The sequence below is a fragment of the Sipha flava genome, unplaced genomic scaffold, assembly GCF_003268045.1.
Source record: "Sipha flava isolate LNK unplaced genomic scaffold, YSA_version1 0_pilon_pilon, whole genome shotgun sequence".
NCBI lineage: Eukaryota > Metazoa > Arthropoda > Insecta > Hemiptera > Aphididae > Sipha > Sipha flava.
In genome coordinates, this window is record NW_020271713.1 from 3,732,037 (window position 1) to 3,752,061 (window position 20,025).

Consider the following 20,025-nt stretch of genomic DNA (forward strand, 5'->3'; position numbering starts at 1 on the left):
TAAAATCAGATTTTTTTAAATTTTTTCAATTATTTAAATGTTATTTTTACAAAGTTTTTTTATATAGTAAAACAATTTTTTTATGCTGATTTTAAAATGGCTATAAAATTATTTTTATTTGACTTAATTTAAAATTAAAATTTAACAATGTTTAAAGATAATCTAAAAATTAAAAATAATTTCTAGTGTTCATATGAATTTAAAGTTACTTCAATTTTCAAATAGATGGTTTTATCGGAGAAGAAATTATGACCATGGATTGTACATTATATAGGTTACAATAATGTGGTTCTTTTCGTATAATTTGATAATACTTTGATAAGATTGATCGATTGAATATTATTAGTTTTCTCAAGTCATTGATTTGATTGTTGTATTAGCTATAAAGCAAAGTAAACTCAATTTTAGTAAAGATTTATTTTAGGTCGCAATTGGTTTATACATTGTGTATTATGTATCATACCTATGGTGCTTTCCTAATATTAAACTTAACCGAAATGTAATTAAACCACATTTGGATCTGATAGAAAAGGTAAAACTTTAATAAATATAATGAAAATTAAAAATAATATTAAACAAAACTATTCAGTTATATAAAGTGTACAAATTGATGAATTTGTAATTATTGAATGATTATGTTTCAAGGTTTTTCCGCGAACACTGTTTCCGTACTAAACAACTACCTCACTCAAATCATTATAATTTGTGAGGTTTTTGTTTTGATCGGAATTATTAAACACAATGTGCTTTATTTAACTTTATTTTTCAATCATAACAAAAAATATAATAATATTTGTCGATCAAATTAATAAAACAAAAAAGTATTTTTATTTTATATTTTATTCAATTTTGAAGTATTTTCGGTAACGTACGGTATTATTTCATTAAACCACACATAATTCGATGGCTAAAAAATATATTTAACTATTACATTTTCGAGATAATTTTTATTTTATTTATAAATTTAAATGCGTGTTTAATAACAACACTCAAATCTGTCGCTGCATATTTATTCAACACCGAAAAGAAGTCTGATTTAAAATTATTATCACAATACTTAAGCACAACGATTTAGTCTCACGTATTATAGCATTGTTATTTATAAAAAATAAACGCAGTTTTCAATTTTTTCAAAAGTTTACTGTAATATTTAATACATAGTACACGTGAGTATACAATTAGTCAGAAACAATTTAATTGGAATAATAGTAAGAAAATAAAAATAGGTATAACAATGATATGGCTACATGACGCAAGTGCACGTGATGTTAGCGAATTCCCAATGCTATGTCGATTTCATACTGTTAAGTGAGATAATAATCTCATTCGTACACATCGTTCAATAATATTATTATAATTGTAAAATTTTCTTCTACTGTTACATATGACATTGTAAAATTTGCCAACTTTATCGCGTTTGTTTTATAGTATAATGGCTATTCGGTCCCATTAAACGGCTACCCTATATGATGTCAATATACGTCGTTACCTCGGAAATAACTTCGTAGACGAGTAAACAGAATGCTAATTTTACATTAGATTAAGCTCATAAGTCGTTTCCGCATTATTGGCTCGTAATCACAGTCCAACTATTAATGTATGTGTGCGTGGGGGTTGACAGAAGGGAGAATGAGTTGAAGGGAGCGGTTGCTTCATTGTCATCGGACGGGTTAACAAACAAGAATGGTAATAATTATTTCTTAAACAGGGCCCACACCAAACGCACAAAAAGTCTTGCAACGTTGCTGTTATGTTCGGCGCGTTCGATGCGGACCTGTTCTGCGCACGAATCTGCAAGTTTGTGCATATTGCGCGATTGTTTGGGGAGAAGGGGCTATTACCGGAAACACGTGGTGTTCGGTGCATTTCGCTCATCCGGTTCGAACGAAAACTGAACTTGTATAATAATCTCCAGTAGCCAAATATCTCCGAAGTGTTTAATCAGTTAGTAAGTGTGCGCCGATGAAAAATATTTTTGCTTCGTAACACAGGAGCGTCCCATACGCTTACGGTTTTTACTTTCGGTTTTTTTTTTTTTCGAGTAGGCTACGCATAACAATAAATACAGCACCAGTGATTTGACCGGAAATCATTCGAGTGATAGACGAATAATAATATAAAACGAGGAAAAAATTATAGCAGACAGCAGCATTTCGAATAACAACAAACGCACCGATGAACATTGGAAAACATTTGATCGTGTTACACGCCTGTACGGATGCCTGGGCTGACGACGGAATGTTGCGCCTACGTTGCGTTCAGTGAGGACCAGGCTTTGTGCACGTACAACATCGCTATATGTCTAGATCACGCGCGTCCGACAGGCGAGGGACATTAAAACAATAATATTAATACGATAACTAATTAACCCGTCTGCGGCCATCGGGTTCAAAGATTCTGTAAATTTGCGTTAACGTAGTACGTGATAGAATTCGAAACACGAGTCGATTACACCGAAATATCCATATATTTCAAGCGATTTTCTACGTAAAGCGAACATCGTTTATCTTTGCATGTGTTGCATACAAGTGAAGAACGCTATATGAACGGGAATAATAAAAATATCGAACTTTCGGTAGTGTTATTACTTTTCAACAATCATTGATGTGATCCGTGTTTTATAGTGAACGACAACATAATTAAGCATTTTAAACAGTAACAAGAAGAAACATAAAAGTTCTGAGGTCTGGCTTACGTTATTGGAAATAACTTACGCTAACATTATTTAACACACACACACACACACGCAGAGAGGGTCTTTATGTCGACAAGTCTATCAAGTTAACCATATCGACCTAGTGACGTCAACGTGACACACGAACATAATGGAACGGCGATCCGATAAATTTTATTACAAAAAAAAAAAAAAAAAATGATGGTGCTATTCGTTTACGATCAGTGCCGATATACTTACCAAACGGTATGAGTGGGTAATATCTCGTTTTGATGACGTCGTACAACATCGTGGTGTATTTCTTCAGGTTCGTCAGCACGTCGTTGTGCATGAGGTCTTTGTAGAATTTGTCCAAGTCTTGGGTCATGTTTTGAGTCTGCGTGTAATACGGTGAAAGCATAAGCTCTTGCTGTCTCGCGTACAAAAACTCTGAGCGGGATGTGGTGCAAATGGATGAAAATTATTCGAAAGGAAAAATAATAATAACGCGTTTCGACATTAAGCCGAGACAAAAACTTACGGATGACTTGTTTCGTAGCCGTCACGAAAACGGCTTCGATGTGATGGAAAATCTGCACCACCGTCGGCTCGATTGTTTTCAGCACGTTACTCCAGTACGCGGCCACCGTGTTCGACGATTCTTCCAACATGCTTTCCACGTATCTTATGAACGAGATATGAACGTCTCTTATCAACTGGTCGAAAGAAATAATAAACGATGTCGGTTAACGATCAACCATTGGGTGCAGATTTTCGAAACGGTTTGGAGGCAGAACAAATTCATAATACAAATCATATATTATGTCTCACAATGTACACTCGTATTTGAAACGTTTAGATTGAACAAATAAAACATGTATACCAGAGGCGTCACATTAGTTAATTAAATATTGAAATGCAATTTATTTTCGGATAGATAACTTCTTTAATGTTCATATTTATCGAGTGAAACTATTCGTGGGAAAGTATCATTATTTTTACAGCCAGCGAAAATTGTTTACAAATCGAATCGATAAATTAAGTTTTATAAATTTTTGAAAAGCAAAGTTACCCTCATCTTCAGACGACCGGTTTGTTTAATTTAAACTGAATTGACGATAGTATAAATAATAATCGGCTTTAATATTATGCAGCAAACTGTTTTTATCAAATCAATAAATTATGTTTATGTAATATACATAATATACATATATGGTCTTTATTGTTATTAATTATATGAATATGATAATATCAAGTCACATTTTATTTCGATGTTTATCTTAAAAAATGTAAAAAAATTAATTATATTTATATCTCGATCAGCACGAATTTGTAAAATCATTGAATACATAATTTAAAGGCTTGAAAAACTTGAAGCCTAAATGCTGCACCATGACCAAGGTTGTATCTATGGAAGGGTCCAAAGGGTCCAAACTCCCCCCTCCCCGAAATGTCTTCAGTATCTTACAAATATTTAAAATAACTATTTATTTTTAATACTAACATAAATATTTTCAGTTATAAATGGTTCAAACTCCAATTAAATGAATTGTTTCGTCAAATATTCACCATATTCGTAATTGTATAGGAACAATAAAGTCTGTGGAAATTTTATTAAAATATCGCCTAAATGAACTGAACTATTAAAAAAGAATTAATAAAAGAAAATAAAGTTAATCTCGAAGAAGTATTAACCCAGTTTGCTCTTCAAAAAGATAGAAGCATTTTATTAGTTTAAAATATATTGAATTTGTGTATGTCATTTTAATGTTATTTTGTTTATTTAATTATATATTCTATTAAAAGAAAATTAAAACTTTTTTGGTATTATTTTTAACCAAATTTTAAGACCTTAATTCTGTAAAATTACAATAAACATACTTTGCACCCTCCCCCTCCCCGAAAGTTATTTCTGGATACGGCATTAACCATGACAATGGCATTATCACTCTCATCTTTGTTTCTTCACAATAATGATGTATTTTGACGTTTTATAAAGACGTTCGATAGTTTCTGCCTAGGATGATTCATATAGAAAATTCGCGTGCAGAGTGTACACTTACTTTGTCATATTTCACCATGGAACTACTAATAAAGTCCGATACGTAAACAATAGCTTCGCCTTCCATCAGTTGTTTCAACAGCTTTCCAAATTCGTTATAAGCCATTTTTATCTACAACAACCAAACATACAATATTATATTACACGGCATGATTTAAAATATGGTAAATATTTGCGAAGCACTATCGTTGTGTACATAATAACATAATATTCCACTATAAATATGTAATGCGTAGTTTTTCCCAAAAAAGTGTTCAAATGTTTCGAATCAATATCGTTAGGTCAAGTGAATTCGGATATCCAAGTACAACCAAATTTAATAATAAAATAATAATAAATAACATTTATTACATCAATGAAGTAGTGCATTTAAAGAATTACTAAATTATTAAAATAAGATATATAATACATAATATATTAGAAATTAGTATGTTTAAGTATAAGATATATGTTGAAATTATTTGAAATTATTATTACTACAAGCATTATGCGCGGTAAAATACGATTGAGAACGCTGGAGTTTTTTTTTCCAACGTTGCCAAATATAAACGATCGATAATATGAGCACAATAATCTGTTTATATTTATCGGACTTTTATCGAATTAGCTGGATTTGAATAGTAACTTAGATACCAGATACGAGGCTTTGCAGTCATCGTACAAACTTTTCGTCTGTTCGTATTAGATATTTTTATAAGTCCTACATATTTTTAATTTTTTATTTATATTATATATTACATATTATTATGCGCTTATTTGTATTCGATTATAATTATTAATTTATGACTTTTTTCAAGAATATTTATTGTATGTATACTGAATTTTTCAAAAGCCAAATAAATTATATGGCAAACTATGGCAACGTTGCATATAAATTTGTTCTCAATCGTATCGTTTTTGGGGGTTTTTTTTTGGGGGGTCAGCGGTAAGTTCTTTGTTAATTTTAAGTGTTTTCAATCGTTCGATAACTATTATGCGCATTATTAAATTTGTAATCAAGATTAAGCCGTGTACTCATCATGATAGTATTGAAAAAAAAATTTCTTCTTAGGTAGATTACAATAATGCTGTAGATTAAGAATATTTGAAATGTTTATTAATTGCTTCGTCTTCCATAGAGGTCTGTTATCAAACTTAAAAGATAATTATAATACTCAAATATAGATCAGGATCGTGAGTAATAATATAGAACCATTAGTGTTTTAATATTTTTGAATCACTCTTGAATATTAATTCTAATAAGAAATCCATGGGTCCGCAAAGTTACTATGAATAGGTACTCTGTTTGAATATGATCGGTAAACAAAAGATAACTTACCAGATAACATAATAATTATCTCGCTTATTATAATCGAAAACAAATGTATACTTATTACAGCAAGATGAAATTAAATTTTCAAGTTAATATTTTATTAATATTTTACTATCAACGTTCGTTTTTAACGGTCTTTCAAGTCATTGCAATTACACTTTTCTAAAAATCCATCAAGATATTTTTGCAATTTAAAGCTTTCGTTTGTGAATCAAATAACAAAATACGGTGATCAAAAAACGCAGAAAACTTTACATATTTAAAGACTAAATCTAAATAGTTAACAAATAGAAAAAATACAGAAAAAATAATTTAAACCCACCTTACGGAGCTCCGTACGAAATTATTGTTACACTAAAAATTCAATATAAAAAATTAATTTATTGAATTTAATTTTAAGTTTTCAAATATTATGTTGTATTCATAAAAGTTGTCAAATTTTAGAAAACTATATTAGTTGAAAGTATTATATAGTTGTTAAGTTTTATTAACCAATATCATGATCTATGCCATTTCAATTTACTTGCGTGTACTCGACGTGAAAAGTATAAATCGTAATCAACTACCGAATCGAAATAGTTTTCCATATTCAATTTCGATAGTAACTACAAACAATATATTGTTATTTTGTGATTACAAAGGGATTTTAGGATTTCGAAATTCAGTCAAGATAATCTATTTAAATAACATTATTATATACACCGATGTATTTATACGCGCATAACAACTCACACTGTCGATGAACCAAACTATAGATTTTCTGATCGTCTGTCCTGTGTCACCTAGTGCAGTCCATATTTCGTTTACAATCTGCGGCAGCGAACCCATTTTTTCTCTAAAACATGAAAAGTTTATAATTTTTTTATTTGAGGAATAGCCATTTGGATTAATTAATTTGTCATACATATACAGGGTGTCAAACGAAAAAAATATTTATAATGATATTTCCTGAAATACTGAAGATTATCTTACCGACTCGTATGTATGAAAGGGACTGTACATTTTAGTTTAAAAAATATATCTACTGGCATATCAGAGAACTGTACGTAATATCTTAAAATTTTTTAAAACAATATTTTTCTTTTTTAATTGCTTTACCAAAACACAAACATTTAATTAAAATACAAATATATGTAGTACTCAATCATGAGAATCGCATCAGAAAAACGAAATTTAATTATCACCGTATGACACCGAGTATATAGTTATTACAATAAACACCTACACAAATGTCATATCTTCCATCAGTGCGATGTATAGCCCGTGGATGTCTTTCAAGTAGAACTCGTTAGCATTGTAAGAGTTGTTAAACACCTTTCTGAAGTACGCAATGTCTTCTTCTAGTACGTGGAAATTGCTGTTGAAATGTAAAATAGAAAAAACGTGTTTATCGGTTAAAAAATCGGTTAAGAAATAAATGTTTAATTTCAAATACATGCAATGACAATGAAAATCGTTAGAGACATTTACTGATTACGTATTTCAAGCACTTATAATAACATTCTTAAAATATTATGTGAGAAGTGATAATATTTTGTATTTTAATTGGGAAATTAATAATACAGCATTGTAATAGTACATATTTAAGTTTCATAAGAAACACATTCTGACTTTAAAATTTGTAGTTATTTAATAAAGAATTTGATGGAACCCAAAATTAGTTAAAAATTAAGCTCAGTAGGTAATATTAGAATTATTTTATTATTAAAATTAGCAACAAGAAAATATTTTATAGAGTTTTAATCATGAGAAAAATACCTACTTTAATAATACATAAAAAATACTATATTGCATAAAAAAAAAGTACACGAGAAATACTCAATAAACACTTATAGCGGATTGTTGTCGATACCATTTTTTTTTCTTATATATTTAATTTTGAACGAGATGATTATAATATTATTATTCGAATAATTTACGCTACAGTAGCTCGTTAGAGTTGCATTCCATTCCTTTAGAAAATTATTATGAAATTTACCCAATATTCCTGTGCAGTATAAATTTTACCACGTGCTTAAAGTGTAAAGTTCACTCTAAGGTTTTGAGTAAGACCGTAGCAGTAGTATTATTATCGTTTCTACAAATCAATAAACCAACGGCGTCCGCTATTAAATAATAAAGTGTATTCCTGTTGGGTAAGTGTACGTTATGAGTAGAGAAAATAAAATTATAACGCGGCGAGGGATTTTTTCGTCATTTCGTCGGTCCGCTATGAAAGTTTAAATATCGAATAAAAATCACAACACCTTATGTCGTTGATGAATTCCTGTATTTCCGGTTTCGTGTCCGCCCAAATGCCGTTTGCCGTTTCCATCGTTTGTGATTTTATGTACTGCGTCCAAAACTCCGTCGTTTCTTGAATGTAGCTCCAAGTATGGTTAATAGACGTTCGTAAAGCGTTCTACATATGAATGAGAATACACACAAATACGTAAAACGCATAATACAATTATAATTATTAATGTAATTATTATTCTTATTCTTATTATTATTATTATATCCATTACAAAAAAAAAAAAAAACGTTCGGATTATAACTAACAATACTGGAGGATCAGTCTTAAATTATAATAATAATACATAATACATATAATAATATTGTTTACCACTATGTTGTCTTTTAGATCAGTTCTCCATTCCAAAGAAGAAGACAAAAGTCTAGAATGGTTAAGACTCAAAGAGAACCCAACTTCCGGAATGATAACATTGTTTTCGGTTCTCCATATATTAAATTTAGCTTTTTTACTTTCCAGCACATTTCCGGACATAAACATTTGTTTTGTAGCATCTAAAAATATAACGGTGTTACATTCGGATAAAATAATTAAACATGTTATTATTAATACATTTGATAATGCTTTCGTACTGAATATATTGACAGTAGTTTGTATAATTACCACATGGCTATTTTGCAAAGTTTATTTTTTGAAAAAAAAAAAATATTTATTTAAATACCTTAGATAGACGAATATTATATATTTTTTAAAATTATTCATTAAGAATAGGTTTTTGAAGGCACAACAATTTAATGAAAAACAAAAAACCCTTCGTTCTTAGAACTATCCACCAGCCGAATTGTACAATCAATTACTGCTTCAAACTAACTAAATTAAATATATCGTTGAACTTAAAAAAAATGTTGAAGAAAAAAACAATCAAATACCAGATTACATTTACTTCGACCTCTCCTATAAAATCCAAATTCAAACTCAAAATTCCAATCTACAACGCATTACTTTATTTTTTATGGTATACAGTATCAAAAATTGAAGTAATGCTTCGCACAATAATATACAAACAATTTAATATCCATATGGTTCCACATAATAAAAAAATATTGCAGGTATATTAGCAACAAAACCTTACAATTTGACCTAAAAATAAAATATGTAAGTTAGATTACAAACATTTCTTACCAAAAACCACTTAACAAATGTAGCTCCCACATAAGTCTTAAAATAAGTCAGATTGCTTCGTACAATCCCAGACAACTCGACTTGAAGATTAAAACAAAAATTGTGTTGATACTTCCGCTTAGTAAAACTTCTCTTTAAAATCATTAGTAAATAGCTCCATTAGGAAGAGTCATTCTACATCGTGTTCAGAGGCGGATCCAGGATTTTTTTATGGGGGAGGGGGGGTTTTGAAAATTGTTTTCTTTGGCACTTGGGATATTATTTATAATATTGCGGTCAGTGACTGATCAAGGGTTTTTACTTTTTAATGCAGTAGTGCACATTCGTCTTTTGGCAATGTTTTCAAAATTGTACGTATAATGGCAATCTTGCCCGTTTCAATAGCTACGCCTGAACGAAGTTTCTCATGTTTAAAAAGAATCAAAACCTATCTGCGAAATACAACAGGTCAAGAAAGGCTCAATGGTCTAGCTTCTATGAATATTCATAATGATATTAATGTATCAGTTGATGAGGTTTTTGAAGAATTTTTCAAAAAAACAAGAAAAATTTAATTCAGAACTTTTAATTTTATTGTAAAATTTTATTTAAGTGTATGAAATAATTTAATTAAGTTAATAGTCAGCAGTATAATACATTTATTTAAATCTAAGACAACTTACTTCTTGTACGAATAAAAAAAAAATTTATATACTTTTCCTTATACTTTAAAAAAAAAAATCTTTTTCTTCATTCATAAAATTATTGATTTTTAATATATATTTTTCGTGATGTTGGGGGGGGGGTTTAACCCCCAAAACTCCTCTCGTGGATCCGCCACTGATCGTGTTATTTTTTTTCATGTTATTGTATTTACTTGGAAGTTATGACTTGTTTTAAAAAAATGCAAAGTTTTATTTTCAAAATAAACTTTTCAGAAAAAAAAAAAGGAAAATAAACCAAGTGTATATTAAATGAAATAATAAATTTATATTCTAGATAGACAGGCTATGTAAACACTTCTAATTTACGATATTTTGATGGTATATCGCGGCGTTCGCTATAAATCAGTCTGTAAATTAATGTATTTTAAGCGCAACAATTATCAAGCGACCAATAATAAACGAACATTAAATTCCTACTGTAGCTTGTTGCCGTCTATTGTTGATAAATGTTTTAGTTACGTTATTTATGTGTTTACGTAACTTTCAATCAAAACCCTTAATTGCGTTTTACACCTACAATATTGAGTTGGTTTAATTAGTAACGGGTTCAAAACGATAAACTTTCATTATGAACGACAGAATTAATTAATGAATATTAATACCCATGATATTTTTAGTTTTTTTTTTTTTTTTATTATTAAATATGATTATAACTTTAACAATATTTATTAGTGTTAGCGTGTTCATAATGCATTTAACGATCTAAAAAAGTAATAGTACAATTAATTATCAGTTGTTTGTGTGACAGGTTGAGTACTATACAGTCTTGGGTTATCGCAAGACGCTACCGGGTGTGAGCAGTATCGAAACGACGAACACAACGATGCGAAGACATAATACTGAACCCGTCGGACACACCCTGCACGACGGAATAGAAAATTATGTATCAAACGGTTTTCAACCGATTTAGTGTATCCGAAACACAAACGTTCGGGTGACTTACTTACCTGGAGTGAAATTAATAACCATGTTCGTATCTTTTCGCGGGATATTTATGTAGAATTTTCCGACAATATTCTGATCGTCACCGTTTCGTACCAGACCATTGACGTAATGCGTGCCATCGAGATTACTGTAGTTACCGTGGATAATAGTAGTATCGTGAATGGAATGTTTCTACACAAGCAAATTTAACGAAAATTAACACCTTTTTTTTTTTACCTTTTCGATAAAAGTATTCGTCGGAAATATTCACCTCTATCTGTACGGTCTTGTTGAAAAAGTCCAACAAACCTTTTCCGTCCCAATACTGATCGTCAAGATAGGCGCGCTTATAAGTCACATTGTTATGAAAGAAATGCAAGTATTCTTGTGACTTAAAAGTTCCAGAAGCGTCCAATTTAAATCTAAAAAAATTGTTTCGAAATTATTTTCTTTCACAATTTTAACGGTACTATTAATTTTCACCATTTTTTTTTTTCTAGTAGTATTAAGATGTTCTTATTTATTAATACTCAAATCAGAAAATTTCTAATATAAATGTTACAACATTTTCATTTATCCCAAACGCAATCATCCGAGTAATTAATGATATATTACCTTGTTTTCAAGTGTCTTCCTTTGAGAGACAAAAAGTAATTTCGTTTTGATTTTGCCGAATTGTTTTCAATCAAGCAACCAATTGTAAACTTCCTTCTTGAATCCGTCGCATAATCGTATTCGGCATTCAAGTCAAATAGTATCGTGTTACCACGCGAATAATTTCCTCTAATCGTAACATTCTAAACAAATCAAACCAATCACATTTCATGATTGAAATTTTTGATATTAAAATTTAGAATATTAGATGTGACAGAAAATTACGTATTCCTATTTGTAGCTAAATATTTAATATAAATAATTCTTAATCGAAAATATTAAAATGATCACATAATATATACAAAATAGTCATTTTAATGATATTGCGTTAATAAAAATAAAATAAATGGTATATTTCAGCGGAACACAACAAACGAATGAAAACAACAATGCTCACGAACAGCTATGAACTGTAACACAAATCAAAAGTTTTAACGAAAACACTTATTTCATGTAGAAGTTAAGTCAAGTATAGATTTAACGATAAATGTAGTTTTATGATATAATTTAATTTTATGAAACTGTTAGTAATTTGCCATATTCATATAGGTGTAGCTACTATAATAACGTATTAAAAAAAATTAAAAACATATCGTGTATTAAATATATTTAAGAGTACAAATAAATAAAAATATTAAACCCCTTTTGAAATTACATTCATATGGAAAAAAACTCTTTGGAACTATATTACCTTATAATACAAATAAAAGTTAAAATATTGTGTATATTATGTTTTTATTACACTTTTAATTTTTTTTTTTTTTAATTTTATAAGATTAAATATATTGTACAGTACTGAAAATAACAAATAATTATATAATTCTACTAACGTTATCAATTTAAATTAAAAGTAGGAACCCATATCAATCAATACATTTTATTTTCTATAGAAAAAACGGAAAAGTCGATTGTTTTTATTTTATCTTAAATGGGCAACCACCTATCAATAGTTTTAAAATATTTTCAAAATGTTAATTAATGTAAAGCATTACAGCTGTAAAAATTAATTTCATTTCAGTAAATAAATTTTGTTCCGGACTCTTATATTATCAATCAGAACAGAACATAAGTTGTACTAATATACCTTGCTTTCTAATATTTTTTATAATATGGTTAATTTTCAACGTATAACTGTGCATGATCAAAAAAAAAAAAACATAGTTTTACTTTTGTTAAATATTAACGTTTTATTCGATTTTATCCAACTAACCCGAGTTTCTCGATTTTCAGTGTTAAACAATACAGCTGGTATGGTTTTATAATAAAAACAGTTCACTGGCCGGTTGGTCATACATATAATAATAATTATTAATACTTTCCTTCAAAAAACCCTAGATCCGAAACCGATTGGACGATAAAATTATTTACTACTAGGTCAAAACTATATAAGTATTTTCACCATGAATTTAACACATACTGGAGCGGCAAAACGAACAATAAAAAAAATAAATAAATAAAAAATTGTTCGACACATCAAGTTACTATCTAGAACCGGCAGGTCGGATTCAGTGGATAAGTCTTGACGGTAAAATGGATTGCGGGAAACGCGTTTATTAAAAAAACGAGATATTATCGACATTGATTCTCCCGTTTAACAAATGTAATGCCGAACGTAAAAATAATATTTCCGATAGCACGTGCGAAATTACTTTCTTGTCATACACTATACGCAGTCTAATAGATTCTAATCATAAAACCGGGAAGAAGTCTCCAACGACAAGCCAACGATTTGTGTAGAACTGCAGCGGTATACCGACGGAGAATGCCGAATACTCGTCTTAACTGCGAACGGATTATCGTTTTAATTTCTGCGACGGTAAATTAAAAACTGTAAATTAAAGAAAACTATTGTATTCTTCTTTAAAATAAAGTATATCACTTTTTATGTTAGTAACGTAACGTTATGTAACGTTATGTTACGTTATGTTATGTTACTAAAATAAGCTTATCTATTCAAACTTACCAAAATTCAATATTAAATTGAACTTTTAATGTTAAGCTTAATGGCTTTGAACTAATCGCACTATTTGCACTAAGAATTTCAGTTATTTTACATAGATATATTAATATTTAATTAATATTAATTTGATGTATTAATTATTTTACATGTATTTTTATCAATAAAATAACTCCGATCTTGTTTTAAACGATATTTTGTTTTTTTACATCCTCTTTAACGATATTTGTAACACTGTCAATTCTATGTCAAACGTCGAAAGGTTATACTAAAAAAGTGTCCAAAGCGTTAAGATTAGATTAGATATAATTTTATATGGTGTTTAAGTATTCTTAAATTTTTTAATTTTCCGTGCAATTTTCTTAATTTTTTCTTTCATAAGAACCTTTTCCTGATAATAACAAACACAACAAAAGTATAATTATTCATCCGTTCACGCGTAATGGCGTAACCAAGGGTAATAGGGATTCATTTTTATATAACTATATTTATAAATAGATAAATTATTACAGGTTTATTATTCTTATTATTAAATTCCTTAGTTTGTTAAGTTATAATCCTCCAATGTAACGCGTGATCATTTTCCTCTAAGGATCGGGCATAGTGCAGTACCTAAAGACCAACTTACTTTTTGAAATGAGGGATGGAATAATAGCATTGCGATGCGATGTCTGTTCACCGTGGACTCGAGTTTTCTCCAATCAAATCGATATCCGAAGACGTAGTCATCGGCCGGCGTGGCCCTGTGCTGTATTAACGTCATCTGGGACATTAAGTATTTGGTGTCCGTTTCCACGTCACTGACTACGGAGAAATTCCTTCTGGGATACGCAACGTTCAAGTCGATGATTTTTCCGTACTCGCTGGGAGTCTTGAGAAATCCGAAATACGATTGTAAGCAAGTGATCCGAACCGCACAAGGGGCTCTACTATGTTAATATTATGTTATATATACCGAGTTATGGTAAGTCACTTTGATTGCCGAGTCCAACCAGGCTAGGGGATTTAGAATAATTTTGACGTTCCTTGAATACGAATCGTCGTTTTCACCGGCGTAATGTGAATTGATCATGATACTTCTGTTGAAATTTATCACTGAAAGTTTGATTAAAATGTACATTTTAATATTAATAATTATTACAAGTAAAACATTTTATAATATCATGGTAGGGGGGAAGGAAGAAAATAAAATTTTTATCTAAGATTAATCGGAAACAACTAATTTATTAATATTTTAACTTGATAGTTCAACACTCGTATGTTTACAGTCAGCTGACAATATAATATTATACGTAGCTATTTAAATGCTCAGCTATAATAAGTTCTTATGGAATTAAATTTAATAAGTAGTTATTGATCTTTTAGGCATTTTAATTATTCTATTGTTTTATTTATTTTTTCGCAAAAATTTAGTTGGATCACCATTGTCTTAACTACTTGAAGACTTTTTTTTTTTTTTTAACACCTGAGGTTAGAAAAGAAAAACAACTTTTCTGAATTACTTTCACATTACAAAATAATAATATTACACGAAATATTCCTAGTTTGTTATACTTGAATTAATTATTTTGTAGAAAATTAAACGTGGTAGCTACATTTAGTAATTTTCACACGAGTATATTTAATGAAAAAAAGCTAAAGTTCAAATAAATATTACCTATATGTATAATTTGTTGAATAAATACGTCAAAGTTGCATGAATGGTAATAATATTCATACTAAGTTTACAATTCATAAAAAAATACATTTTTGAACAATTGTTTTAAATTTTACATGTACCTTCTTAATAGAATTTAATGATGGGTTTTGAATATTATTCATACGTCAAAAATGAATTGTTATTAAATAGAACATTAAGATATTTTGAACATTACTCATATAGCTATGATTTTAATTTTGATTTTGATTGGGGTATTTCTATTTGTATGCTTATTTGAATCAAAATCAAACAAGTATTAAATATTTTTCCATTATTTTTTGAAGAAAACTTATCGATTTTTTTTTTTTTTTAATTATGAATATTCAATCATAATTTGAAATTATTTTTATTTTCAACTGTTATTATACTTATTAAGTCTTATTTCAGACTTTATTAATTATTTTTTGAAACATACCACTAAGAATTATTATTTTTATGCGCGAAAAATGATACTAATTTCAATAAAAACCAATTCAAACAATATTTATGTTTACTGTATGGTTTACTAACAGTTATAACTTGAATATTGCCATAATTTCATGCATTCTTACAACACTTCGTCACATAGTTTCACATCTTATTTTACAGCTATCATTGGCACGCCTAACAAATGCCACAAAGCTATATTATTCTATGTTAATTGAATAAATTCGTATTTGTATCGCATAAATAAAACTATAGTTAAAAACATGATCGTGTGACATTGATATATTTTCATGAAATTATGCACATTCAATGATTACAAAAGTCCATTGATCTGTCAGTCTAATTTTACATCAACAACAGTCGCTTTCGGTTACGTAATTTGTTTTCGACCTCAAAGACATACCGCGAGTAGAACGTAATGATGCCACGTATTTCTATTTATAAGTATTTAATTTACGATGAATTTATTTATGATACATGGAGCGCTGTGTGAAAGACGCGGGGCAAGAATGTCGCCAATCAAATTACCAAAATACAATAATCCGAGCACACGGCATATTTTTTTCTTACACTTGTGCTAAGGTATTAGTAAGAACGCATCGAATATGAAATAAATAAAAAAATTAAACTAGTGTTGTGTAAAATTGCACAAGAATATATGGTTATTATAAAGGAAAAATTATTTAAAGTTTGTCTCGGAAAAAGCTCGATTGAGTGTACAACTTCCGAGAGAAAACAAACACAACTCGTAAAAATATGACATAAAATATTATGTATACAAGAACGATTTCCACCGAAATTATTGTAATTTCGCAGTATAATATTTTATCAAAAACATACGGTCGAAGTACACTTCCAGACATCTTAAATTTTATATTATAATATGTGAATTAATCTCGTATTAAATAGAAACGTATTACATGGAAATAATATTGAGAAATAAGATGAAACTGTCGGGAGAATTTACCGGCCAAGTATGCTTTAGATACTTCACATGTTGTTATGAAGTTTGGTCGTGTTTCAATATTGAATATGAGCAAACTAAACATATGGAGAAAAGGAATCACATACCTACTCCACTACAATGGACGTATTGGAAATAAAGAGAAAAAAAACCATTTGACGCATACACATAGTGATTTTTCTGTGGGTAACCGTTGTCGAATAACGAATAAAATCCGAGATATCAGTGCCGATTAAATTAGAGAAAATATAAGGTCAAAACAAACGGAGGCGATAAAAACACGATTAGCCAATATGGATTAGTAAGACTACTTAATAATATATATCACCGTTGTTTCGGTTATATAGCAGAACGGATGTTTATAAATCCGACGAAAAAAAAAACAAAGTGGTACCGAAAATAAATTCAGCCGAAATAAATCCATTCTGTATACTTTAAAAGTTACACGTTTACTGTTTACTTAAAGGTACTTGAAGTAGGACACTCGAACGGTTTTCAGTAACATGTCTATTTGATCAACGCGTAGGTAGGTTGTTCGTTGAGGATTCCAAACTCATTGAAATTAAATTTTTTTTTTTTCCAATTAAACAGAACGCTGTTTCGAGACCGTCGGAAATATATATCTTTGAAAAGAAACGCGGCGCATTTATTTAATAAAAGCTTTAAAAGTGCTAACAGTCCAAAAGAAAAGTAATAGGTACTTGCTGCATACTTAATAGCATTTTTTTCTTTTATACGCGTACACTTTATTCTAACCGAAACCCCCATTGTGTTATGCAATATTATCGTAATAATTGTGACAATAACAATAATAGTAATAATTAATGAAAATATAATAATGCTCCGAACCTTTGAAAATGTTTTGGTAGGCCACTTCGTATTTGTACTGCAGCATTTCAAACGTCACGTTGAATTCGGACACGTTGTTCATTTTAAACAATTCGATACGCTTGAAATCCTAAAACACAACATAAAATCATAATTAGTGCTTACTAGCGTCTGCGTATTGTCTGAACGGTGATGTGCTGAAAGTTTCATTGAAGAAATGGCAATGACAAAGCAAAAAAAAAAAAAAAACATTCGTTGTCGTTGCGTACTAATTTGGGCGAGTTTTCGGTAGCTACGTGGCTTTCGTTGTTCGTCCTGCACAGGTACCTCACGCCCAACGGTAACATTTTATTCTGCACCGTCAAATCGATGTTATCGTCCATGAAATTGTCCTCGTGTCTCGAGAATCTTCTAGTAAAGTTTCCTTCAATAATTTTTTTGTCGTCGTAAATCACTCTTGAATCACCAACAATTTTATTCGTCAAGTCCTGTAACGTAGAAAAAAAATCGTCAAATTCGAGTACAATTCAAATCTGAGTGAGAAATATAGTATAGAAACTAAATACAAAATAATTAATACGATACACTATACATTATATCATCATAAATCGACACGAAAATAAATATTTGTTTTAAAATTATTTGGGAATTTTCGATTTTTATTATTATTCCATTAACCGTTTGTGTGTACACACCAATCTTTTTTTTTATATCGGTACCATTCGCTCGGATTCGCTCTGCACATGTACTTTATTTAGCGTTCGAATTATAATAAATGCTTGATGACATTCCATTCTCTGAGAGGAAACAGTGATTTTCATTTAAAATCCTCAAAGAGAACATTTTTCAAAAACTCCATCGTAACGTAATTGAATATTGTACCATGAGTTTGTCTACGGTTTTGGTTGCAAAACAATAGCAGATGAGTAATCCGAAGATCAATGTCTGTTATTAGCAAACATTACGGCACTTTTCATTTTCCTCGTGTCTACACTCTAAGTGCTCTTATGTAACAATAACCGCGGTAGTCCGATATTCGATACTTCGGAGTCGCAATGTGTACTATGTATTTACGCTCATCGTGTTTACCACGTTAGTTGTACAATGTCGAATTAGGCCATTTGGCGAAGTGCAGCTTTTATAGTGGTCCGAAAAAAAAAATGTTGTACGTGTATTTATTGTTCGATAATTACGTAAGAAACGTTGAAGTCCGTAAGGAAAATCAATTAAACACGCGACGGTTATATATTATATACATATACACTTACGAGTTACGCGCTTTTGAAGGGTACTGTTTTCCGAAGGTAAAATTCCAAAAGTAAAACTCCCGGTCTGTATTGTACTGCGAGAGTTACGGCATTGAATGCGATGTGAACTTATACAATATTTTCAATGCGCGAAGGGACGTATGAAATGAAATTTGTTTATGTAGCGTACACGAGCGGTTCGCCGAATAGACTTACTTCGTATTTGAATTCGAACTTGCCGACGTGGTACTTTTTGTCGATAGGAAAGTGTAATAATATTTCGCCCACGTTTAAGACACTTATTTCCTTAAATGTTTTCACTTTGGTCGCGTTCAACAAAGCGCTGGTGTGTGGCCAAAACACTTCGATGTGACGATGGTAGTTCAACCTGCCAAAAAAATGAATCCGCCATACGTTTTTCGAAAGAAAAATTAAAATTAAAATTAAAATACACACAACGGGCACTTTAAAGCAACGCAATCCGTTGAAAGTCGCTTTCCCTCTTATAAGCAGATACTAACCGTAGATGGATTTTATGTAATACTAATTTCGCTTATGATCGTATGCGTGTGTGTGTGTGTGTGTGTGTTTTTTTTTATGTTCTTGTCATAATTTAACGTTTTATATGTCATAAAATAGTCCTTATGGTAATGGTAATAATTACAATTATAGAAAAACAAAAGACGTGAATTGTGAGGAAAGTTACATTCAAAAGACGATACCGAGAGAAATTTACGAAAATAATACCGTAGTTAATTTTCACAAAGAACAAAGATGATAAGAATGAAGTCTTAGCATTCCAACTGTCTTGTTTAACGTTATCAAATTATTGAAAAAATAAAAATGACTGATATTTTAAAAATTACTAAAATGTTAATCAAACATAAAAATAATTAAGCCAATTATGAATAGGAATAAAAACACTTTCCTGACAAATTTTACATTATTTTTAAGTATTTTCGATTTAATTTTTCCAAAAATTACTGAAAAAATTGAATAATAATTTTTTTAGTGTTATTTACTTTAGTCACACTGATGTGTTGCATATGCGATCTAAAACATTGTTGCGTAAAACTTGTGCAGATTTACTATTCAAAAAAGTTTTTACGATAAAATAAGATTAATATACAAGTATATATATATTATCGTAAAACTAATACATTCCTTACTTCCTTATTTC

General features: G+C 29.7%; 1 protein-coding gene across 2 annotated transcripts in view; it reads right to left on the reverse strand.

The window, feature by feature from the left end:
• LOC112680523 overlaps nucleotides 1–20,025 on the reverse strand; it is a 103,163-nt gene that overhangs the window by 35,656 nt on the left and 47,482 nt on the right. For both annotated transcript variants that reach the window (XM_025550741.1, XM_025550667.1), the window contains 15 exons: nucleotides 19,062–19,233; nucleotides 17,868–18,086; nucleotides 17,620–17,728; nucleotides 14,637–14,776; nucleotides 14,310–14,552; nucleotides 11,686–11,867; nucleotides 11,342–11,492; nucleotides 11,094–11,262; nucleotides 8,633–8,814; nucleotides 8,274–8,428; nucleotides 7,253–7,384; nucleotides 6,760–6,862; nucleotides 4,717–4,827; nucleotides 3,195–3,369; nucleotides 2,915–3,103 (listed from right to left, as the gene is read on the reverse strand). In XM_025550741.1, the coding sequence (XP_025406526.1) occupies nucleotides 2,915–3,103; nucleotides 3,195–3,369; nucleotides 4,717–4,827; nucleotides 6,760–6,862; nucleotides 7,253–7,384; nucleotides 8,274–8,428; nucleotides 8,633–8,814; nucleotides 11,094–11,262; nucleotides 11,342–11,492; nucleotides 11,686–11,867; nucleotides 14,310–14,552; nucleotides 14,637–14,776; nucleotides 17,620–17,728; nucleotides 17,868–18,086; nucleotides 19,062–19,233 (2,432 nt within the window). The remainder of the gene's footprint in view (nucleotides 1–2,914; nucleotides 3,104–3,194; nucleotides 3,370–4,716; nucleotides 4,828–6,759; nucleotides 6,863–7,252; nucleotides 7,385–8,273; nucleotides 8,429–8,632; nucleotides 8,815–11,093; nucleotides 11,263–11,341; nucleotides 11,493–11,685; nucleotides 11,868–14,309; nucleotides 14,553–14,636; nucleotides 14,777–17,619; nucleotides 17,729–17,867; nucleotides 18,087–19,061; nucleotides 19,234–20,025) is intronic.